This window comes from Eriocheir sinensis, chromosome 40, assembly GCF_024679095.1.
Source record: "Eriocheir sinensis breed Jianghai 21 chromosome 40, ASM2467909v1, whole genome shotgun sequence".
Taxonomy (NCBI): Eukaryota; Metazoa; Arthropoda; class Malacostraca; order Decapoda; family Varunidae; genus Eriocheir; species Eriocheir sinensis.
In genome coordinates, this window is record NC_066548.1 from 3,442,234 (window position 1) to 3,467,617 (window position 25,384).

Here is a 25,384-nt window from a genome sequence, read left to right on the forward strand (position 1 = left end):
CCGCCCAAAACCCGCAACCCGGAGCCTCAGCGCACCACTCAAGCCTCAAATAAACCAGTGTTATCAGCAATGCGCATAATGATACAACGATGACTTCCAGATATTTAAGTTAAAAGGAAAAGGGAAAGCTTATAGTTATTTAATCACCAAAATATTATCCCAAAATACAAATGCATTAATTAACCGATTAGATTTGGAGTGAAAAAAAAAGTAAATGAGCAAACAACGTATGTATCTTAATTAACATATACACATCCATACCTCGCTATATCATACACACACACACACACACACATATATATATATATATATATATATATATATATATATATATATATATATATATCTATATATATATATATATAGTTTGTAAGACCTTTCGATTAAAAGTCATGTCATATTAACAACTCATGATAACCACTTTCATCATCAACCCCTAGCCTATATCCGGTTAATATAAATGATCACATCGGTATAGGCCAGAGGTGTAGACTCTACAAGAGGTGGGTCTGAATGCGTCCATCGGCCCCCTAGAAACGCGACGAGGTATAAAAAGAACATTCCCTCCCCCTCCCGAAAAAAAAAAATCTGTTTTTCTTGAAAACAGCCCAATTGGGCCGCGGATTTTATAACTGGGAAAACACTGCCGACAGCTGAGATGGGGGAGTCCCGCTGCTTGGCTCGCTGCCAAGGGTGCGCAGTTTGAGTTACCAAACCACGCACTATTAATTTTGTGACACTAATTTTTCGTCACAAGATTTAATTATTAAATCAACAAATACCATTGAACCGTTTTGTACCGTATTTTCCTGCTAGACTCCTAGTTTAAACTAGGTGCTATAGGAGATATGAAACTAATTTATTTCTTCTGGATGATTATATATTATGTTTATTTTCTCCGCATGATAAGGATGGAAAATACAAGCTCATAATGGTGTATCAAGATCATTTAGCAATATTTGTAATACTTCGAACGCTGCAGTGTAAACGCGCAAAAGCGGTTGCACATCACCTTCTTGATATTTTTTTTTAATGTTTGGATCACCTTGTATTTTGCAGTGATAACGGGAGAGAACTTGTGAACGCTGTCATAACGTCCTTGGCTTCTTTGTGGCCAGAGATGAAAAATGTGCATGGAAAACCAAGGCCCCAAGGGTCTGTGGAAAGGGAAAATCCAGGTAATGAAAATATGTTGAATGGATGGATGAAAGATAATAATACCAACAAGTGGTCCGAAGGTGGTGCAATACAGAGCCAAGTAATGTATAAATCTGATATAAATTCATATGGAAAGTTTCCCTGTTCAAAATTCCCGGGTATTTTGCAACACTAAGTATAGTGAATGTGTAACTATCGGTTTTAATAAAGAAAAGATTCCAGACATTGTATATTATTTTTACGTATATTATGAAGGATTTACAAATAAAAAAAAAAAGTATTTGTCACTTTTTACCAGTATTCACTGTGATATTTTGTTACAACTAGTTTCGTCATAGAAAGCTGTTGCTGAAACTAGTTCTGACTAAAATGTTCAGTTAAAACTAAGTTAAATTTTTTTAATCTTGACTTTTCGGCTATTCTCCAAGATCCTTAGGTGCAACTAGTTATGCCTAGTTAAAACTAGTTGTGCAGTAATACGTAGGTTTTGGCTAGTTTTAAACCACAGGTCTGACTGATTTCGGGTTTTAACTAAAACAAAAACTTCATAAAACATAATCTCCCCCTGGAGCATGGAGCCAGCGTAGCAGGTTTTCATCCAAACAGAAGAGAACAAGAGTAACTAGATGGTTCCCACAGTCCCTAAGCCTCCTCCAGCCTTCGTCCCATCAGACAATGGGCTCCCCAAAGAAGGCGGAACAGGTGTGGGGTCAGGAATACTAGCCACACATGTTTTCTTCAGGCACTTGAGGTACTCCATGACCTTCAGGTCCACGGGTTCTGGACAGCCGTCGATGGCGAGGCCCACGGCTGCTCGCAGGCTCGGGGGTGACATGCTGGCCACCTGCGCCGCAATGGCTCCACGGTTCAGCTGAAGGTCGCCTCCCAGCTACATTGTTGACCAGAAAAAAATAAGAGATTGAGGCATACGCCAACTTCGCCGACACAAACGTCATATCACACATGTTGTAATTTATTAACTTGGAGGTTATACAAACATACAATAGAGCATGAATATTGAGTCTGGAAGAGAAAAAGTTCCGAAAATATCTTATTCATACCATCTATCATTTATATCCATAAAAATCTCGAACCTCTACTTGAAACTTCTATGTGGATATTTGCAGTATCCACATGGCAGCCAAGTCATTCACCGCTATGATGGCAAGCCAAATTCAGGGCCAGTCACAATGACTTTACGAACTGATAACGACCACCCATGACCCCAAAATGCTACGATTCACACCTATACCGTTTCCCGACCAAGTAGGTGGCCGATCTCTCGTGCGACCGAACGACTACCGGCGGCCGTCCGGCAGAAGTTTGCATTAAAAAAGAGTATACCTCTTTCTAAACTCATGTCAGAATAAAAAAAAAACACATCATAATGCCACTAATACCAGAAGTGTAACAAATTTTAGAGGTTAAACGCAATATGAATATCCCCCAAAAGGGAGAAGATAGCGCACCACATCACATCGGACCCCAAACCTCGCTGCCGTTCAGCATACCACAGTAGTTTAGTAGAAGTGGTCATTGTCTATTTCGAAAGTAACACATTAATTTTGCAAGAACAATGTGTAATCCAAACACTAATGATAGTTTGCTCCGTAAATGATCATGCTTCTTTCCTTTCGAAGAGTGTAAACAACACTGATTATTTTCTGATAAAAGCAAACTATTTCGGTATCGAAAAACAAACTTAAATGGTGGGGTTCATGGATAGTGAGGTTCGGTGGGGTTAGGCTTACAGGGGCTGCCTTGTATAGGCCAACTAGCCTCTTGCAGACTCCTTACGTTATGTTCCTTCATTCTACGCTGCAGCGACCACTAGCGGGGACTTACCATGCCCGTACTGTTGAGGACGCACTGCCGGATGGCGTAGTCGGCGGGAGCGTCGCCAGTGGGCTTCTTCATCAGTTTTGCGTCAACAGTCCCCGTCATCATCGCCCTCCCTGAAATGAACACACCATAAAATAAAAAAAAATCATAATGCCTCGAGGGGAGGCGGTGGCTGAGTGGTTAGCGTGCCGGTCCCGCATTCATCGCGTTGTCCATGATGCGGGTTCGAATCCGCCCGGAGTCTAGAAAAAAGCTGTGCAAGTGAAATCAAGAATGAGCTCCGGGGAGCAGCACGAGCCAAAAATAATGGCGCCACTATAAACAACTGCCTGGGCCATGACGGGGTCGGGCCGACCATCAGGCCCCTATATATGGACTAGATTACCGGCGCTATAGGCTACATGTAAACAGAAATGTAACAAATTTTAGAGGTTAAACGCAAACTGAATATCCCCCAAAAGGGAGAAAATAGCGCACCACACCACAAGGGACATGTATTTTATCATTTGAATCAAGAAGGCTATCGAAAATTTTCATCCTGGTAAAGGCGAGGAAAAGTGCTGATATGCAATCCTGAAGGTGGGTAAAGGGATTGTCTGAACACCTTCATATGATGAAAGAACTGAAAATAATCAAGTGAAGAAAAAATAACCCAACCTCTCATATTTCTGTTTCAGATAGTACGGTGAGGTTACATAATATCGTTATATTTGGTAAAGCATAAATTGCCAATGTGTCCCATCATTTCCATGCAGTTTGGGCCCCGTTACGAATGTACGGTACATTCTTTTTTCAACTATTCCTTCACTCATGACTCCTTACCGAGAGAAGCGAGGAAGTCCGCCTTGAGGGGCATGCCGGTGGTGTTGGTGCAGGAGATAATGGTCTGCGGGGAGCCGAGGAGTGGAGTGAGGAGTGTGTCCAGCGGGGCGCACTGACTCAGCTTCATCCTGCACACCGGCACCGCTGACTTCTTCCCGCACAGCGATTCTGCGAGAACCATGTGGACAACATTACAGAAGAGATGGTGGTCCTGGTGGTCCTCACAGATGTTAAAACTTCGGTTTTCTGTATCGTTTTTGATTCAGTAGCTATGCTGCACTATGGTATTCCTTTAATGGAAATGATAATTTTACGTATGATTTTATTATATTAAGATGATCTAAAACGGAAGGGAAACCGAGTGAGCCGGAGTAATTTGAAAGGGAAAAAATCTGCTCTACTCCCCTCCCCAACAGTAACAGGAAACCCACGTAAAGAATGCATAACCTTGCGAACTAATTATCTAAATCAGTTACCTTCACATTTAGTGCCATCTTTTCAACAGCAGTCCTTGTTAATTGTGAAAATAGGCTATTCGTATTATTTAGCTTGAGGTGAGCAATATTTGTGGCTTGCCCTCGGATATCCATTTTCTATAAACCTGTGAATCGTGTGTAAAGGATGAACAGAAATAGAATTTAATGGCAAACTATATTAAACGGAAGAGTACCTTTTCTCGTCTTATTCGAGCTGTTACCTCTCACGTGTAGGTTCGAAGGTTCCACACTGCATGGCTGCCTGTATCCCTCTCTTTTTTTTATGGAGAAACTTTAGCATTTTGACAAATTTTGCTGCATGATGAATGTCGTTGTAAAGACAGCCCAAACATTTTACAATGCTTATCATTGACGGATTTAACAGAAATGAACAGCGAACTCGGTTACACTGCGTTGTTTTTACGTTTTTACCTATGGCACTGGTAGGCTTTCTTGGTAGGGCCTGATGATCGGCCCCAGCCCGTTATGGCGCAGGCAAGTGTTCATAGAGGCACCATTTTACTTGTGGAGCCACAAATTTATATACTTACTCTGTGGGTGGAGCCTCTCTGTACATTTTTTCCCACTCCATTGTAGCGCCCTAGTCTTCAAGAATTTTAATCCAAAACTAACCTTAAACTTCCTGCGCATTCCATATGTATATATAAGGAACAAATAATCACATTACGAAATAATCTTACTGCCATAGGCCTTCAAAGATGGTATATTCCTTTGAAAAATACCGTAACTCAAGGTGCCCTTTTTTTTTGGTATTTTTAAAAAAAATATTTTCTTATCTGAACTTTTTTGTTTTTGCACTTGATGTACCTCCTTTGTTGTAAAATAATCCCCTGTCATTACGGAGCTTTTTTAGGGTGTTTACTTCTATTATCAGTATTCATTGCCTTCAGCAGAGACCTTTACGACCACGGGCAGACAGATCTACTACTACCACCACCACCACCACAGACAGACTAATCTACTATAAAAAAGAGTACCACCACCACCACCACCATCACAACCTCCAGCACGGACAGACAGATCTACCACCACCACGGACATATAAATCTACTTTTTTTTATAGTCAACCACCACCACCACCACCATTACAGCCACCACCACGGACAGACTGATCTACTAGTCTACCACCACCACCACGGCCACGGCCACGGACAAACTCATTTACCTTCCGCATCGGTAAGAGGAAGCAGCGAGGTAGGGGTGAGGACGGCTGAAGCGGCAGCGGCCAGGGTCAGCAGGCACAGCAGACCCAGGGTTCGGCAGGGCAGCAGTGTCAACCTGAGGGACGCAAACTGTCGCCTTGAACCTCCGTCAGTCTGAAACTTCATCTTTCTCTCGGTGGTGGCGTCTGTTTCTTCCTCCTTCGGCGAGTGTAAAACTGAAATCAGAAAGCATTTTTATATTGTACTTAAGAGAAGGGAATAGTAGCTGTTACTGTTGTTTTCTTTTTATTTATTTTCTGCCTGATTCTGGTATGGAGAGAGAGAGAGAGAGAGAGAGAGAGAGAGAGAGAGAGAGAGAGAGAGAGAGAGAGAGAGAGAGAGAGAGAGAGAGTGGAAAGGTCATGATTATTTCTCCCTAATTCCCTTTAATAATAGTGCGCGATCCCCAACAAGCCCGTTTCTCTAATTTTTCGTTTCTTTCTCCTTCTCAACGCATCGCTTGATTGCTATGTGCAGGCCACGTCCCTGGTTCCTGACAATGCCTCGCCTTTTGACACACACACACACACACACACACACACACACACACAGGGACACACGAAGGCACACGCGCACACAATCTCTCTCTCTCTCTCACACACACACACACACACATAACCCTAAATATGAGTATTCAGAAATTATCACTTAATATTCAAACTAATTTTACTGCATTTTAAATTTTGGATTAATATCTGAGAAAATCCACTTAAATTCTACATTGGAGCACGTAACATGTGTCGCGTCACAGACTAATGCATTCTATATAAAGCACTTCGTTGACTTATGAAGGGCAGGGTTCTTCCAAGTACCGTTAACGCTTCAGTAATGTGTCAATATAGACCACTTATTCAACAGGTCGCCACTTCCTCACAATTGAATATATAAATTCCAGGTGGCGAGAAGTACACGTCTCGTATTATCAAGGGCCTTAAAAATGGACCGTGACCGAAATACGTGGAACAAAACTGGGTCGCAGTGAGAACAGCTTGAAGACGTACTTAAGGAAGCAAGTATCAACATTTCAACTCTACCCTCCGGCTCCATCAGCAGTACAACACTCCGCCGCCGTCGCTGCCTCTCCCTTCCTGAAAACTGCTTCCTCCAATAACAAACAGCCCCTTTATGCGATATCCCACTGGCCACTTAAGTTTTAACCTCTACCAGCTCCACCCGCACCAAGCTTACACACCGCCACTACCCCGGCCTTCCTTTACACTGGTGCCTAAAACAAAGACTCTTACACTCGATATCCGACTGGCTATCTAAGCGCATCAAACACTGAAAGGAGCCAGTAGGAAAATACTTTACATGGGACTTTAACCAATGGCACGAGACTTGTTAGCGAAGGAGGAGGAGTCGCCGAGTCATCTCTAGGCTATAAGTGCCGAGGACAGGTAATACCTCACACAGGCTTCAACACACGAGCCTGCCTGAGCGTCCGTGGGCAGGCATTCATTAGTCGTATGGGAAGAGGTCACAAGACTTTTGTTCTATGAAGGTAATCTTGTCTGATCTTGTCCTTTGCTCACTTGCTAGGTCAACCGGAAGACGAAAACTCTCTAGGTCTTTAGCGCCAAGAAGGGCCTCCTATTCTAAGGACGGGGAAATCAGTGTTGATAACCTCTCTCTAACTAACGATTGGGGTATGAAGACACATTCATAAGTTTCCCTGTTACCATCTCGTTTTCTATGACGCCTGACAACACTCGTTTTTCAGACCAAATAAGAAGTGCTGGATCTTACTACACGGTGAGAAGCTTATTCAGGTATGTAAATAAACTTCCTTCAGAGCAAAAACAGTGGGGTCTTGTGCTGTGTAGAAATGAGAAGGCGGCTAAGGAGGCAGCACTCTACTCGTAAGCACTCTTAAACTTTTATTTCCAGGCGGCGGTCTTTTAAGCGAGCTCGGCGGTAACCGTCTTAGGAGGAACAGCTGTTGCTTCTTATGTGGTGCTCCAGGAGTATCTTCATGGTGGTGGCAGCAGGAATAAGAAGAAATGGAGGAAAAAATAATAACAAAGACGATGAAGAAAATTAGAAAAAGGTGAAAAAAATGAAGATAAGAAAAAGAAGATGAAGAAGATATAGGAGGAGGAGGAGAAGGAGAGAAAACAAAATAATAAATTAAAGATGACCACATGAGAAGTGACACCATCGTCCTGAATGACTGTCACGTTACTTCCAGGAACATCTAATCCCCTCTATACCTTACAAATACCATGCCCATAGAGTAAAAAACACCTGTAGGAAAGAGAACATCATGGAGGAGATAAAGATAAGAAACAGACATACACGCGATAAGCAAACAGTAAGGTATGGTAGGTTAAGTTAAGTGAGTTACATATGATAGAAAAAAAAAACCAATAAAAACAATAAAATAAATAGTAAACAAACAACAATAAATGATAATATATAATGCAAAAATGACAAGATAAGGTAGATGTAGATAGTCGATTCGGTTGATCTGGCTATCACACACACACACACACACACACACACACACACACACACATGCAAATGCTTGAACTTTTCCTGCACTACAATACGAACACGAATAACTTCAAATTCTGTGGACTATATGCATCTGAATACGAATATTGAGTATGCGGGCGTCCGGAATACCAAACACCCGCCTGCCTGCCTGCGCCTGCCTGCCTCACCCCGCGGCGGCACACACGGGGCTTCCTGACCGTGTGTGTGTTTGTGTGTGTGTGTGTGTGTGTGTGTGTGTGTGTGTGTGTGTGTTTACGTTTATTTTTGTATGTTTTTGTGTGTCAAAGATATACAAGAAAGAAAAGAATAAATTAAAATTATCTGGAAAACAAGACACAGAAATACAGAGGAACTGCAGCACAACTAAAGAAACAGCCTAGTGGGAGCCGATGCCAAGGCTTATCCCACGCCTACTACTGAACTGAGCTGAATGTTTTAGTGTGTATGTTTTTTATATATATATATTTTTTTATGTGGGGGTCCGATAGAGAGGGTATCCTTCATCCTCTAGCAGTCGTTGTCACACGGAAAAGACAAAGTACATATCAATACCGATACTTGATATGTGAGATAACGAACAAAACAGACAAAAATAAGATAACTAATAATGAGCGAATAACAGAAGATAAGGGAGTAAGTGGGCAGGGGTGGTGTTGCAATGATGTGGAGTAGACAGTATTGGTGTTACAGAGATGTTCTGTTTAATTCTCTGTAAGAACAAAGTATAACGATCGGGCATGAAACACCTGAGAGAGGAAAAGAATGCACATATCTAGGACAAACAGTGCAAACCCAGACCACGAAAAACACATCACGAAAATAGGAATGGACTACAACGCTTCTGGTCATAATCGATACCAACCTCTCACTCTCCCAGAAGATAAAGGTGTACACTTAAAGTATCTTGCCACCCCAAACATACGATTCAGAAATTTGGCGGCATACAAAAAAATAAATAAATAACAGAGAGAGCTAAGCAGCACACTGAGGAATGGCTAAAAACTGCTGGGTACAACATTGAGACGGAGAGAACATCGTAGAGTAGGGAATATACAAAGGCTGAGAGTTTTTCAATTGCGATTTGAAATAAGAATGGACTTAGACTGGTCATATCATGCGTAGGACAGATAACAGATGGTCAAACAAAGTAACAGCGCGACAACCCAGTGCATTCAGAGGACCAGAAAGGAAGATGACTTGCCGGAGGATGATGGAGTACACGAATATCAGGTAGAGAAGAGGAGAACGTTGGGAAAGGTTTTGGTTTGGGAATGCCCAATAATGGCTGAAGATGGTGATGAAACAAAACTAAATGTACAAAACCATAAAAATAGAGCTAAATGGACTAGAAATGAAAACTGACAATGGACGAATACCCTTTACAAAACCCAGAACACAGTGTACACAGCAAAACACGTTGAAATACCACAAACAAGGGACACAACACACCAGCAAGAGTAAAACAAAGAGATGACAGACAGATGTGCGGAGTGAAATCATTACTTTCTATGGACAAATGAAACAAAAGATATAAAAAAACGTGAAAAAAAGCAATTCAAGTGAGGGGAAACCTTTGATACTCGAGCATGGTGTACGGATAACAAAAGAATGGGATGATAGAACGAAAACAAAACATATTTACAAAGGAAAACAGGAGAGAGGGGAAGCATAGAGAATCCCGGTTAATACAGTTGTTGTTCTATGGAAAAGCCTCTCGCGAGTCTTCAAAGCGAACGTGACAAAGAGTTATTAAGCCTCTTATTTTTTCGGTGTTTGATTTTATTTAGAGAAGCAGCTTAATTAGTGCAAACCTATTATCTACCTTTCGTTTTTATGGTTCGTTCGTTCGCCCCAGGAACTGCTCAGAACCCCTCCCATCAACCCCCTCTCCCACCACCTCCAGTATCACTAACCCCCCCCACCACCCACCTAGTTCTGTCTCCTTAACCTTACGAAAAATAGTATCATAAGGTAGACAGACTTAAATAAACTATACTAAAAATGATACTTGGAATAGAGAGAGGAATGTAAAACAATACAAAAACACGTCATACCACAAGACCACCCCACCTAATATAGATAGTGGGATGAAAAGTTCTCCCCCCCCCCGAAAAAAAAAGGGTATAGAGATGATAGAGTTGAAAATGAGAAGATTGTAGGCACCATATGCAAGCCGTGGTGCCTGGACCCAATCGCCTTGTAGCCTGAAGAGGGGGAAAGGAGTCTGAGGAGGATGATAAAGCGAATCCACCATCCAATAAGTATAGCAGGTATAGCAAGTAAAGGAGAGTGAAAAAAAAGAGCATCGTGCACAAAAAACTAGATCGACAAATAGATACTAAATGTGATGGAGAAATGAAAACAAAAGTATCCCCTTCCAATGAAAAGATGAAAAGTGTCCCCCATCCAATACGAATAAGGCAATAGGTATAACAGGTAAAGGAAGGTGAATAAAGAGAGCATTGTGGACTGAAAACAGGATCGACAAATACATGCTTGGCCCCGAGATATTTCAGACAAGGCGTGGAGGGAAGGGGAAGGAGGTGAAGGGGGGAAAGGAGGAAAGGCAGAACGTAGGTGATGCTGGTTAGGGAAGGTAAGGGAGCTGGGAAGTAAGAAAGGAAGGAAGGAAGGAAGGATGGTTGGAAGGACAGAAGGAAGGAAGGAAGAATGTAGGAACTAGGGAAGAGAGGAGGAAAGAAAGACCGTAGGTTGCGGAGATAAACAACGAAAATATATCAGACCTAAAATTTGATACGATACACAGATAACAAAATAGACAGCACCACGCCGCTCCTAAAATACGGGAGGGGAGTGAAAAGTGTTCCGCGCCCCTAGTGGTGACACACGCCATCATACGCACCAGGAAGCACGTGAACGGATGACACGTTAATTAAAACTGGATACGTTCGTCTGCACTCCATTATTTCATTGTGAAGGGTGTCACTCATTGCAGGTGGAGATGAATCGAAAAAGGGGGAAAACACAGCAATAATCAATAGAATGCATATCCACCGTACCAGTTTTCGTTAGGTTTTAGTTCTGCACACTCCAGATGATTTACTAAAACACACACACACACACACACACACACACACACACACACACACACACACACACACACACACACACACACACACACACACACACACAAAACTAAGGGAAGCGGTGGTTGAGTGGTTGGGGTCGTATTACAAAACACATCGCCGCCCTAGAACACATATATGACAAGGCTTTCGTAGGAGTTGTGGGCATTTCCAGGGGTAGTTTTATGACACCCTGGTGGTAGTGTGAGTCTTCTTCTGTACCGTGAACCTGAAGAAACACTCATTAGAACCTGACTGACCCCCTCTTTGACCTTTAGAAATAGCTGATGTGAGAAGCGAAAGTGTCTTATTATACAAACCTTTAAGTCTCGTCCGGCACTACAAGCTGGCAGTAATGAGTGAGCGCAGTGTCCGAAGGCACGCCATAGTCAGACTTAAGCAAAAGTCTTTCACCAGCGAAACTCTGGGGGACAGCATGAGCTCAGTAAGAATGGCACCACTATAAAATAATTGCCTATGCCACTAACAGACTGGGGCCAACAGACAGGCCTACCGGCTCAATAGGCCCAACATAACAATAATAACCATAATCCCGGTGCAAAAAAATGTCTCTTTCTAGTATACGAAGCTCAGCCTCAAACTGTAACCTTCATCTGTCATCATATAAAGCAATTTCTCCACGATCTGAGACACGCCTGCATGTTCTCTCTCTCTCTCTCTCTCTCTCTCTCTCTCTCTCTCTCTCTCTCTCTCTCTCTCTCTCTCTCTCTCTCTCTCTCTCTCTCTCTCTCTCTCTCTCTCTCTCTCTCTCTCTCTCTCTCTCTCTCTCTCTCTCTCTCTCTCTCTCTCTCTCTCTCTCTCTCTCTCTCTCTCTCTCTCTCGTTTTCGCGTTGAGTTATATATCCTATCGGCGGAGGATTGTTTTCAAATCTTAAATTGCTTTTGCAACACTCTGGTCAAAACACATCAATATACCAGGATGTAAAAATGGGGGGAAGGGGAGGGAAGGGGAGGAGGAAGGGATGGTAACGGGAAGGGGGGAAGGGAAAGGGGTATGGGAAGAGGTAAGGAAAGAGGAAAGGGAGGAGGAGAGAGAAAACGGGAAAGGGAAAGAGGAGAGAAAGGGGAAGAGGAATTAAGGGGAGAGGGAAGTTTAGACAAAAAATAAGCAAGCCCTCGTGTGTGTGTGTGTGTGTGTGTGTGTGTGTGTGTGTGTGTGTGTGTGTGTGTGTGTGTGTGTGTGTGTGTGTGTGTGTGTGTGTGTGTGTGTGAAAGATGCAGGACATTTTTCTTAGTCATTAATGTTAACGTCATGAGTAAATGTGGATGTTTAGTTGCATAGAAGACTTACGTGATAGTATGAGAATAATGATGATGATGATACTACTACTACTACTACTACTACTACTACTACTACTACTACTACTACTTCGCTATTTTTTTTTTTTAGTCACGAATATTTTAATCCTCAGTTCTCTTATCTTTATACATCTATTTTTACTTCCTATTCCCTCTCAGCCTTAGCACCAACAATATTCTTTTCTACGTTTCTTCTTTTCCTTTCCCATTCAACGGCACTTATATAATCTTAATTCCTTCTCCTTCCCTTCAATCTTCCATCAAGCAGCACCTATATTCTTCTTCTTTTTCCCATCTCTCTTCTAACGAGCGGTGCAAACATTATTCCTACTCTCTTTTAACCAGAATCAGTTACACTCCTCCTTTCTTTCTTTCTTTTCCTTTAATTTCCCTAACCAGCATCCCCTACGGTCTTCCTGTCCCTCACTCCCTCTGATCTTTTCCCTCGCCCATATATTCTTTCTTTCTTCCTTCCTCCCTTCTTCCCTTACCTTCCCTAACCAGCGCAGCCTACGGTCTTTCTTTCCTCCTCTCTTCCCTAACACCTACATTCTTCCTTCATTCCTTCTGTCCTTCCAACCATCCTTCCTTTCTTACTTCCTAGCTCTCTTACCTTCCCTAACCAGCACCACCTACGTTTTCACTTTCCTCCTTTCCCCCCCCCCCTCCCAACCCCCTTCACCTCGTTCCCCTTCCCTCCACGCCTTGTCAGAAACATCTCGGGGTCAAGCCAAGCCGCGCACACAATGCTGGTCTCACGGCGTCGTGCGGAGATTCAATTAGTGGAAAGCGGTGGTGGATTTTGGTAATTTGGTGCAGACTCCGAGGGTGCAAGGCTTCGTTTTATCGCGCGCGGCCAAACGAAGGTGGAGTCGTCGGCGGGGGAGGGAGGGGGCGGGGTCATGGTGGCTGTGGTGGTGCGGGGGAGGGGGGGGGCCAAGGTGGTGTTTGTGGTGGTGGTGGCGTCTGCTTTCGCTGCGAGATGATATTGCTGCTACTGTTCTTGTTATTGTTGTTATTATTATTATTATTATCATTATTATTATTATTATTAGTTTTTTATAATTTTTTTTTCGGCCCACACAGCTTTTTTCCTCTTTAAATTGGAGCATGTTATTTTTTTTTTTTTTACCCCTCCCTCCCTTCCCCACCTCTTCTCTCTCCTACTTACACACGCACACACGCATAAATACACATACAACTGATATATTTTGGCATTTTTAATTTAATTTTTCCCCTATCCACCAGTCCCATCACCAACCCTTCCCCTATCCACCAGTCCCATCACCAACCTTTCCCCTATCCACCAGTCCCATCACCAACCCTTCCCCTATCCACCAGTCCCATCACCAACCCTTCCCCTATCCACCAGTCCCATCACCAACCCTTCCCCTATCCACCAGTCCCATCACCAACCCTTCCCCTATCCACCAGTCCCATCACCAACCCTTCCCCTATCCACCAGTCCCATCACCAACCCTTCCCCTATCCACCAGTCCCATCACCAACCCTTCCCCTATCCACCAGTCCCATAATCAACCCTTCCCCTATCCACCCGTCCCATCACCAGCCCTTCCCCTACCCACCAGTCCCATCACCAACCCTTCCCATCAATATAAGTGACTGAAGATTCTATATGCATTAACTTCTTGAATTCATAAGAACCTAAATACAAATGACGAGAACTTTGAATGCTTACAATACGGGACAATTTCTTTTACTACATAGTGAATTTGTACTATATAGTGACCTGTAGATACGCTGTATACAAACCATCAATATCGGGAACTGGATAATGAATCTCCGTTAAAAGATTATAAACACGATCACGCACCAATGGACTCTTTGTAAGTGGGATCAAGTCGAGGGAATGGGATCCAAAACTTTCCCTAAGAGTGTTGGTATTCCGTGAGAAACAAGAGGAAGCGAGGGGTGAGGCGGAGGTAGAGGATAGTTCATCAGTGGTAGGAAGAGGGGAGAGACGGGAAAAAAAGGTCGAGGGAAAGAAGACAGGAAGACGAGGCAAGACTTGAGAGGGAGAAGTGCCCAAGAGTGACATGGATACACGATATACGAGCGAAGTCAGGAAGCCGATAGATAAAGTTGATAAATGGAAGCAGCGATCTGTATGAGGTGCGGGGAGGAGAGGAGAGACATGAGGAGGGGAGGAGGAGGGGAGGGATATGAAGTGTAGGGGAGGAGAGGAGGGGAATGGAGGTGAAGGGAAGAGGGGAGGGACATTAGGGGTAGGGAAGGAGGGAAGGGACATGTGGGGTAGGGGATGAGGGGAGGGACATGTGGGGTACGGGAGGAGGGGAGGGGCATGTGGGGTACGGGAGGAGGGGAAGGATATGGGGGTGTAGGGAATGAGGGGAGGGATATGGAGGTGTAGGGGCGGAGGGGAGGGATATGGGGGTGTAGGGGAGGAAGGAGGGGAGGTCTAGAAGGAGTGTTGTGCAAGAGGAAGGAAGAAGGGGATGAGGGCGAAGGTTGATGGGGCGTGAGGTCGACCAATAGTTTGAAAAAAAGAAATGAAAATAAGAAAGAATTCAAGGTAGTCAAAAACCAAAATTACGATCGAAAGAGATAAACTTCAGGTGTTGGGCATTGACGAGATTATAAACACAAGGAAATAAAGAGGAGTTGAACGTTAGTAAGAGTCAGTTTTGATAATAAATAAATAACTGGGAGTTCATAACACTCAAGAACAGCAAAATGGAGATAAAAAAGACAAATTTGAGGTGTTGGGTGTTGACTAAATCGTAAACACAAGAAAATGGACGCACTTTAGTAAGAGGCAAAGGGGTAACTAAAAGATAAAAGAGATCCCCCAACAAGCTACTCCTGCAAAGAAAACGAGAGCTACCAATAAGAGACCTCAAGCTTACTACGGAGCCAAAATCGTCGATACTTCTCCCCTCCTGACAGAATTTACGTAAGTACCAGGAAGAGGTGATTTTATGGCCATTGTTCCTTAGCTTATCTCTTTAAATGAAACCGATACCGTCAGTAATGTAAGAGAAAAAATTGTGTTGTTTTAAGCTCCGTTATAAAACACGATCACACACCAGTCATATCATCACGTCAGTATTTAGTTATAAGATCAAAAGAAAAGTTGGGTTTTAAGTATGTTAGACTACAGCCATTCTAAGTCACTAAAGTAAGAAAAAATTGTGTTAAGCTCAGTTATAAAACGCGATCACAAACCACTCTTTTATCACGTCAATATTTGGTTATAAGATCAAAAGAAGAGTTGGGTAAAATTATGTCGTCTGTAATGTTAAAAAGAAAACTGTGTTAGGGTCGGTTAAGTTGGGTTAAAATGTGGTAGATTACAATCATTTCAAGTCATTAATTAAATAAGTGTTGAAGTTAGTTAAACTGGGCTACAATGCGTCTGATAACAACCATTCTGTCACTAATGTAAGAAAGGAAAACATGTCAGGGTCGGTTAAATTGGGTTGGTATGCGTCAGATTACAACCTTTTCCTTTCTCCGTTCAATATCTATTTCAGTTCGGTCACTAAAGAAAAAAAAATCCCCACTCCGTCGAGCTCCGTAAATCACCACGAGCTGTCAAGTCAATTTCGGTTTCTTTCCCCGGATCGCCATCGCCTTCCCGCGGGTCCGCTGACTGATCTGATTGGCGATGCTGCATATTAATCATACTCGGTTATTTAATTAATATGGATGAGGCGGCCCATCCTGCGAATAATGGCCCGTCAACTAGGGTGATTAGCGGCTTAATTATCTTGTTAATGCTGAATCTAACGAGCTAATTACTCCGCCACTGAATTTCAAGTCTGGATGAAACATTGCAGTTGAGTTTGTGGTAGTGGTGGTGGTGGTAGTAGTAGTAGTAGTGGGAGTAGCAGTAGCAGTAGTGGTAGCAGTAGTAGTAGTAGTAGTAGTAGTAGTGTTGTTGTTGGTGGTGGTCGTTGCTGTGTGGTGGTGGTGGTAGTAGTAATATTAGCAGTAGTAGTGGTGATGTTAACCTTGATGATGGTGGTGGTTATGGTAGTGATGTGGTGGTGGTTATGGTGGTAGTGATGTGGAGGTGGTGCTGGTGATATTTTTATTAGTGGTTGCGGTTAGGAAAATCATCACCTATTTTTCCAATCCCACCTTCCTTCCTCAAATGCCTATGTTAAGTACTCTATTGCTTTCTAGTTTCTCCTATTTTTTTTTTACTAGAATTGCATTTGCTAATCATGCCGTCACTTTTCTGCTTCCGTTTCATTTTTTCTTTTCTTTCTCCTTATTTTTCTCTTTATCTTCCTCGTTTTCCCCCTTCTCCTCCTCTTTTCTCATTCTTCTTCTTCTTCTTCTTCTTTTTCTTCTTCTTCTACTCCTCCTCTCCCACCTTTCTCGTTCCTCCTCCTCCTCCTCCTCCTTCCTCGTTCCTCCTCCTTCCTCGTTCTCCTCCTCCTCCTTCTCCTTCTCCTTCTTCTCCTTCTCCTCCTCCTCCTCCCTGGCTCTTTCTTGCAGTCATCAGAGAGCCTTTCCTTCCGCTCCTTCCTCCCTTGCTGGCACATTCGGCTAATCCCTACAACTCGGACCAGGATGAGGGTAACCGAATTAGACGTCTTTTACCGAGTTAGTCCAAGTTAGATGCGGCATCCTCTTCCTCCTCCTCCTCTTCTTCTTCTTCCTCCTCCTCCTCCTGTGCGGTTTAATGGTACAGTAAGAGTGTTGGGGGGAGAAGGAAGAACATGGGAGTTAATGAGTAAAATTTTCATATGTTACGTTGTTTGGAAGTTGTAAAGCCTGTTTTTCTGCTGTTGTTGTTGTTGTTGTTGTTGTTGTTGTTGTTGTTGTTGTTATTGTTGTTGTTGTTGTTGGTGGTGGTGGTTATGGCTGTTGTTGGTTATTATGGTGGCAGTGGTGGTTGTTATGGTGGTAAGGGAGGTTATCGTGGCACAAAAGGATATCGAAATGTAGTTAGTTGAGTAAAACACGAAAGAACACACACACACACACACACACACACACACACACACACACACACACACACACACACGACCTATTTCGAACCTCCTCCACCATTCTTTCCCCTCCCCGCAAGGAACGCGAGACAATGCAAAGTAAGACAATGCTAAGTAGCTCTAATCTATTTCCATGCTAATTTGACGTTAGACGAAAAGAAGAGTGATGTTATATCGTGGCAGCATTTCCCGCGGAGGACCGCTGCGCTCTCCGTCCTGGGAAGGCGAGGGATGAGTTGGCGAGCCTCGAATCATTCCTTCTGATGTCACTGATGTCACTGCTACTCTTTATTGGTACTGCTACTACTAATGTTACTACAACGACAGTAACAATAGCAGCAACTCCTTCTCTTTTTTTACTACTACTACTACTACTACCACTACTACTACTACCACTATTACTACTACGTCTACTTGTATACTACTACTACTACTACTTTACCACTACTACTTCAACTACTACTACAACTACAACTACAACTACAACTACTACTACTACAACTAGAACTAGAACAACTACTACTACTACTACTACTACTACTACTACTACTACTACTACTACTACTTAAATATCAGGAGCAGACTTATTAAAATTACAGTGGCAACGGGAAATTAAGCAAAGTGAAATTTTAACGCCTAAACATCAAAAGATAAGTCCAAAATTCACGTGGGCTCACTATTCAACGTGCTCGCTTTCCGCAAACTCAGTTATAAAATAAAAGCATTAGCATAACTTGAGATCAAAGGTTTATAATTACATGATTTGCTTTGTAGGAAAAAAACGCGATGGATTTTCTAAAGCTCGCATTCCTGGTCATCCGCGTACCAAACCGACATTGATTACCTAACACCTAACTACCTCATTTCTCTCCTCCAGGTGGTGACTGGCTACCTACTCCTTCGCCTTCTCCATCATCGGGCGGCAGTTCCTGGACCCGCTCCCTTTTGGAATGTCCGTTTTCCACCACGTCCTGTTAAGTGAGTGCTGCAACGCTTTTTTTTGTCCTTGGGTTGGTGAGCGATGTGCAGGCGTTGAGTATAATTTTTATTTTCCCAAAGCTGCGTTCAGATTATGCCTTCTCCTTTAGCGCTGACAAAGAGAACAGCACCTATCCATAAACAGTTTTTCCTTATCCTCTCCGTTCTGATCATGCTTGTAATTTCTGGAAAAAGTTATCAGTATATTTTCCCAAAGCTGCGTTCAGATAATGCCTTCTCCTTTAGTGCTGACGAAGAGAACAGGACCTATCCATAAACAGTTTTTCCTTATCCTCTCCGTTCTGATCATGCTTGTAATTTCTGGAAAAAGTTATCAGTATATTTTCCCAAAGCTGCGTTCAGATTATGCCTTTTCCTTTAGCGCTGACAAAGAGAACAGGACCTATCCATAAACAGTTTTTCTCTATCCTCGCAGTTCTGATCATGTTTGTAATTTCTGGAAAAAGTTATCAGTATTTTTTCACGATTTATGTTCTTTGCTGTTCATTTACTAAAGAAATCAGCAAAAGTTATCCGACAGTTCACATATCCCGCCACCTCCCATCACACAGGAAGTCGACGATCCAGGAATCCGCCCGACGAAACACGAGGATGAACAACGACGTCTCTTCTTCGGACTCCTTTACGGCGGGTGAAGTGCGTCGACCCATCACCGAGGCGTCGTCCACGTCCTGAGGCTTACTGACTCTTCCCCTTGCACTAGCCCTCCCTCCCTCCCTCCCTACATCCCCCTTTCCCTGGCCCACTATCCCTCCCGCCCTCTCCTAACACTGGGCCTTCCTCCCTCCTCTCTCTTCGACCTCCACCAGGCCCTTCTTCCTCTTCCCTTACCATCCTCGCTCCACTGCCCCTTCCTTCCCTTCCATTCTCTTTCTCTGACATCTTCGCTCCTTCGGCTCTCCTTCCCTTCCCTTACAGTAGCCTATCCTTCATTCCTCCTTCCTATCCCTCCACTGGTCTTTTTTTCCCTTCCATTCCATCACCATCCTCGCTCAATCGGCCTTTCCTTCCCTTCCCTGATTCTAGCCCACCCTCCCTTCCTTCCTTCTTCTTCTCCCTTCCACTACTGTCAACGTTCCTCTAACCCTTAACCCTCTCTCCCTTCCCTTTTACCGTCACCCTAACACCCTCGGCCCTCCCTCTTATCCCTTTCACCAGCCCTCCTTCCTACCCCTTTCACCTCCTGGCCAGACTTTCCTCCCTAACTCGCTGGCCAGTCATCAAAGTCCCTCCTCGCCCCCTGTCTCGCCCCCCCGTCACCCAGCAGGGAAGATGAGGCGAAGAGGCACTCCCAGAACCGCGAGGGAAGGGTAAGAGGGGCGCTGGAAAACTTGGGGCGCAGCGAAGGGGGAACTGTTTGTAGATAACGCTCTGGGACGGGTTTTCATTTTCACGGTGGTGCAGGACTGTGAGGTGAAGGGGTGTGGGGTGGAGGGGTGTGGGGTGTGTGTGTGTGTGGGGGGGGGGGGCGCCGGGTCTGCACACTGGTATTTATTATTCCCGTGCCTTGCTGGGTGCCTGGGGAATGCAAGCTACGTGTGCAGGCGCGCGAACGTTATTCTGATGGGAGCTAAGTGAACGTATGAATTTAATGTGTCTTGCTGCGTGTGTGTGTGCTCGTGGTATACTAGAAAAGGGGTACGAAGAGGAGTGGGGTGTGTGTCTCTCTCTCTCTCTCTCTCTCATATAACTAATAATGATTATGGTAAATAAGGAAGGACACCAACGCCCGGAAAAGAGTATGGAGTATTGTTGCCAAGTTATCGTACTCACCGCATTGCATTTTCGTAGTTTCTGACCGAGATAACTGTGGCAAAAAACAAAGAAGCATTAATAAATAAGAGTTTTAACGCTGCCTTTAATTTTCCATCGTTATTTGTGTAGGTGCGAGAGTTTGTGGCTTAAAAATGATGAATACAAAGTGGTGAATACGATAATCTGGCAACGATGGTATGGCGTACGATTACCTCTTTGGAAGATGAAACGCCAAACATTGTCTTAATTACGTGTTCCAGAAGAGGTATAAGGTGAGTGGCGGCGCGACTCCTTCAAACCCTCGATCACTCAATCACTGACTAATATCGTTAAAACTCACCAAACAATAGACGCCCAGCAACTCAAATCCTCGGTCAGCCATACATCCAGCCAACCGTTCAACCAGTCAGTTAAAGTCAGACACTTAGACAACCAGTTATCAAGTCAACCAACAAGCCGCTCAGCCATGTCAATCAGTCAGCGGCCAGTTACGTCAGTCACTCAATCAGTCGGTCAGCCATCCATCACCCGATCGGCCATTAAAGCCAGACACACAGACACCCCGCCAGCCAGCCAGCCAGTCTTACCCGAGGCCCCTTGGTCCAAGAATTCATATTAAACAAGAGGCAGCGAAGGGGATGTTATAAAAAAGGTCTTCCCTCCGAGTGAAATGTGAGAATTATTTCTTGTCTGAGGAGTGGCCGGTGTCAGAAGAGAAGGAGAAGAGGAAGAGAAGAGGAGAAGGAGGAGGAGAAGAGGAGGAGGGAAAGAAAGAGGAGTAGGAGGGAGTGGAGATATATATAACATTAACGTGGTGTTCTGTGGCTTCATTCTTCTTCTTAAGTTTAAGGTTAAAAGAACGGACTGGAAGACTCGTAAATCGACCAGGAGGAGTCGTGGTGGTGGTGAAGGAGGAGGAGAGAAGGAGAAGAAGGAGGAGGAGGAGGAGGAGGAGGAGGAGGAGGAAGAGAAGGAGGAGGAGGAGGAGGAGGATGAGGAGGATGAGGACGAGGAGAGTTTATGTATGAGGTTTTTCAGCTCCCTCACTTACTCATACACACACACACACACACACACACACACACACACACACACTCCCCCCCATACCAAAAAGTTACACAACACCACCAGCACCAGCACCAGCAGCAGCAACAAGCATCATCATAATTTTTTCTCCTTCCCCTTGATACAATTTACTGGACGGGGACAAGAAAACGAGATGGACTGACCAACTAATTTTGTGAGAGAAATGGAGAGTGTTTGTGTGAGATATTGAGACAGAGTGGACGAGAGAGAGAGAGAGCGAGAGCGAAGGGGAGGGAGAAGGGAGGGGAGGGACGGCGGGGAAAATAATAAAGAAGCGCAAAAGACGTTCCCCAACAGACACACAGACCCACACTGGCCGCCTCCCGCCTCCAATATTTCACCCCAAACTTCTGCTTTACGTTGCTCTCTCATTTTTTCGAGAATTCTTCAGTCTCTCCCGAAGGTGCAGTTCATTAGCGGGTGACACCTTTATGAGCCCGCAACGCCCGCGGGAGGAGGAGGCGGAGGCGGAGGAGGAGGCGGAGGAGAGGAGCAGAGACGAGAGGAGGGAAAGGGGCAGGAGGAGGAGCAGTAGTGGAAAGAAAAAGGGAGAGATGTGAGAAAGGAGGAGGAGAAAGAGGAGGAGGAGGAGGAACAACATAGCCGGGAGGAAGAGGAGGAAGAGTAACACCAGAAGCGGGAGGGAGAGAAGAATAAAGATCTGGAGGCCGCGAGAAGACGAGACATATTGAGGTCGTGTTGTCCTGGACTCCTCTTAACGCCCTCGGTCTTCACGTAGGTGTGCGGGAGGAACGGGAGGAGAAGAGGAGGAGACAAGAGCTGGAGTGAGTGGAGGAGAGGAAGGCGCCGAAGAAGTAGCTGAAGGGGGAGGAGTGAGTGAAGGGAGAGAAAATATGTGGATGGGAGTGGATGAGAGTGGAAGTATGGGGGCGGGAGGAGTGGATGGGGAAGGGCAGGTATGTGGACGGGAGTGGAAGAAGTAGCTGAACGGGGAGGAGTGAGTGAAGGTAGAGAAAATATGTGGATGGGAGTGGATGTGAGTGGAATTATGGGGGCGGGAGGAGTGGATAGGGGAGCGCAAGTATGTGGACGGGAGTGGATGAGAGAGGAAGTATGTCAGCGAGAGGAGTGGGTGGAGTAGCAAGTATGTTGATGAAAGTATGTGGGTGGGACGGAGAGCAAATATGTGGACAGGACTGGGTGGAAGAGCATGTATGTGGATTAAAGGAGTGGATGATAGAGGAAGTATGTGGGTGGGAGGAGGGGGAGTAAAGGGGGATGGGGGGGGGGCGCAGGGAGGTGGAGGGAATACCAATATGACAGAGGAGTTTTCTACATGGAGTGATTTTCTACGCAGCCGAACAGAAAATCGAAATTGCCGAAGGGGAACTAATAAAAAGTACTCAGCCTCAAACTTATATTTTTTTGTGTGTTTGTAAGAGGGAATATTGTGCAGAAATGTTATATACGGCTTATATTATAAATTTTACCCCATATTATATAGAAAACAAGAGTAAACATAACTAGAATAATTACGTACAATGATTATAAGGACGTGTAGCAATTATCTTTACTTTTGAATGTGTATAATTTTCTGTGGGTATGAAGTTGGAACCGTGATTTTTCTTGTACGGAGAGAAACAATATTACTGTTATCTTGAGGTCGGGAAGATAAATATTAAATCTATTTGTCTGCATCAATTCGAATACTAAATCACTCCCCCCCCACCCCCCTCCTCCTGTTTCCCGTTTTCAAGTCTTACTCCTTTTCTAATAGTAACTCCTCCCTTTAAAACTCCTCCTCCTGTTTCCCGTTTTCAAGTCTTACTCCTTTTCTAACAGTAACTTTTCCCTTAAAAACTCCTCCTCTCTCTTCTCCTCCTCCTTCTGTTTCCTGTTTTCAAGTCTTACTCCTTTTCTAATAGTAACTTCTCTCTCTCCTCCTCCCCTTCCTTTTGCTTATCCTTATCCTTATCAACAGCACCAACAGCAGCCTCGAGCCCCATCCTGATCGAGTAAAACAAGGGCCATCTGGGAACTGATAAATGGATTGGATAGAAAGACAGATAAATTATTTTGATCGAAGGCGATAAATCAGGCGGGAAAGGTAATTTGAGGCGCACTATTGGTATACTTTAGAGCCTTGGGAAGACGGCGGAGGCGAACAGAGGAGGAGGAGGAGGAGGATGGGGTGGGTGGGGGGGTGGGGGGGGAGAGGTAGTACGAGAGAGAGAGAGAGAGAGAGAGAGAGAGAGAGAGAGAGAGTTATGGAATTTTCAAGAAGCTCATTTCATCCCAAGCTAATATACATGAACGAAAATCTATCCTAAGGAGTTTCAGCATGGACTGGTACGTCATTTTATGTCCTGACTACTCTTTTTCCTACATTGGCAGAGACGTAATTAGAATTCGGAGCCATGTGATCATGTTGACCCGGTAGCTGCGGGGATCAAGTTTCTTAATGGTCCCTCTAAGCGAGAAAAATGACAAAATCATCACTCACACAAACCATTTCATAATATATATCAAAGCATTTGTGATCAGTTTATGCATCAACTATTTTGGGGGGTTTATATCATGGCACAAATTTGGCCCGTCGCTGCTACCGGGTTAACTGGGACCCCATGATCGAGTACTCCAAGAAATCAGTCAATCTGTCAAACATGTAAACAGACACTAAAATAAGCAACTCTGGTGGTGTGAACAAGTAAATTTTCATCCAACTTGCTATGGGTTAAATTTTCCTTGATTTTCCTTGTCCTTCCTTGTCCATCCTTTCCCTTGTGTTTCCTTGTCCTTGTTTTCTTCCATCAAGGTGCCATGGGAGTCGTTTGCTGTAAGTCAGTGAGTAATGCCCCTCGTCAGCGGTAAAGAGTTATGCAGAGGTTCGTAAGGCCATCATAAGTAACGTCATCCTTTGAACACACTGAAGAAAAAAACAAATGACAATGAGTAAACAAATAGCATATGTTGTAACGTGGAACAGCAATTAAGTAAGCGTCATTCTCTTTACAATGACTAATGCAAGGTTCTGTCATATGCATTGTTTTTATGTTTTCATTTTGCTTGTGTTCCTCTTTTTTCTCATTCCCACTCTCTTTCAATTATTTTTTCCCTTGGCTTCTTCTTTCATTCATCCCTTATTTTTTCCCGTTTTCTCTCTCTTCCTCAGTCTTATTCTTTTTATTTTATTTTTCCTTTCCTGTTTTCTTTCTCCTCTTCCATTTTAATCTGTCTTGGGTTCTTTTAATCTGCTTCACGTATACAAACAGATGACATTTACTACATTCAAAAGATGACAAAAAAAAAGCTTCCTACCTACTACTTTTTTCTGCTGGCTTCTTCGTTTTCTCCTTTTGAATGCTGGAAACGACGTCATCTGCTTGTGTTCGCGAAGCACATAACATTAGTCCTTGCATCCTTTGAAAGCATTAAAGAGAAACACAAAAAATGACAGTGCTCAGCCAGGCTCTCTCCCCACTGCTGTTTTTTGTTGCTGTCTCTGTCATCTCCTTTTGAGTGTAGTAAATGTCATCTGTGTGTACGTGAAGCAGATTACATGAACCCAAGACAGATTAAAACGGAAGAAAAGAAAGCAAAGGAATAGGATAAGGACGAAGAAAAGAGAGAAAACGAGAAAAAATGCGGGATGAATGAAGGAAGGAGGCAGAGGAAAAAATATTGGAAAGACCAAGTGGGAATGACAAAACAGAGGATAGGAACAAAGCAAGATAAAAAACACACCCACACACAAAAACAATGCATATGACAGAACCTTGCATTAGCCACTGTAAAGAGAATAACATTTACTTCTATGCTGTTCCACGTTAAAACATTAGTCTCCTGTTTACTCGGCTTACCAGAGATACACAGGGGAGAGGGGAGGAGGGGGAGGAGGAGGAGGAACAAGGCAGCCTCATTACCACTAACAGCAGGAATGACGAGACCAGGAAAATGACGAGAAAGAATTACATGAGCCTCGAATCGTCGCTGCGTGCTCATTTTGCTTCTTTCATCTCTCTCCTCCTTCCATTTCCTGCTCTTCATCTGTGCCTTCCTGCCGCCTTCCCTTCCTCCGTCAGTACATCCCACGGTTTAATTTCCCATCTCAATTACTCCTCACCCCCCTTCTCTCTCTCTCTCTCTCTCTCTCTCTCTCTCTCTCTCTCTCTCTC

At 44.0% G+C, this 25,384-nt stretch overlaps 1 protein-coding gene across 1 annotated transcript in view; it reads right to left on the reverse strand.

Annotated features, from left to right (window-relative positions):
• Positions 1-359: 359 nt before the first annotated feature.
• Positions 360-25,384, reverse strand: part of LOC127009234 (uncharacterized) — a 125,841-nt gene continuing 100,816 nt past the window's right edge. Inside the window, exons 3-6 of the mRNA XM_050882099.1 lie at positions 5,485-5,697; positions 3,823-3,990; positions 3,004-3,113; positions 360-2,047 (exon numbers count right to left, since the gene is read on the reverse strand). Coding sequence (XP_050738056.1) covers positions 1,781-2,047; positions 3,004-3,113; positions 3,823-3,990; positions 5,485-5,697 — 758 coding nt within the window. The 3' untranslated portion in view covers positions 360-1,780. The remainder of the gene's footprint in view (positions 2,048-3,003; positions 3,114-3,822; positions 3,991-5,484; positions 5,698-25,384) is intronic.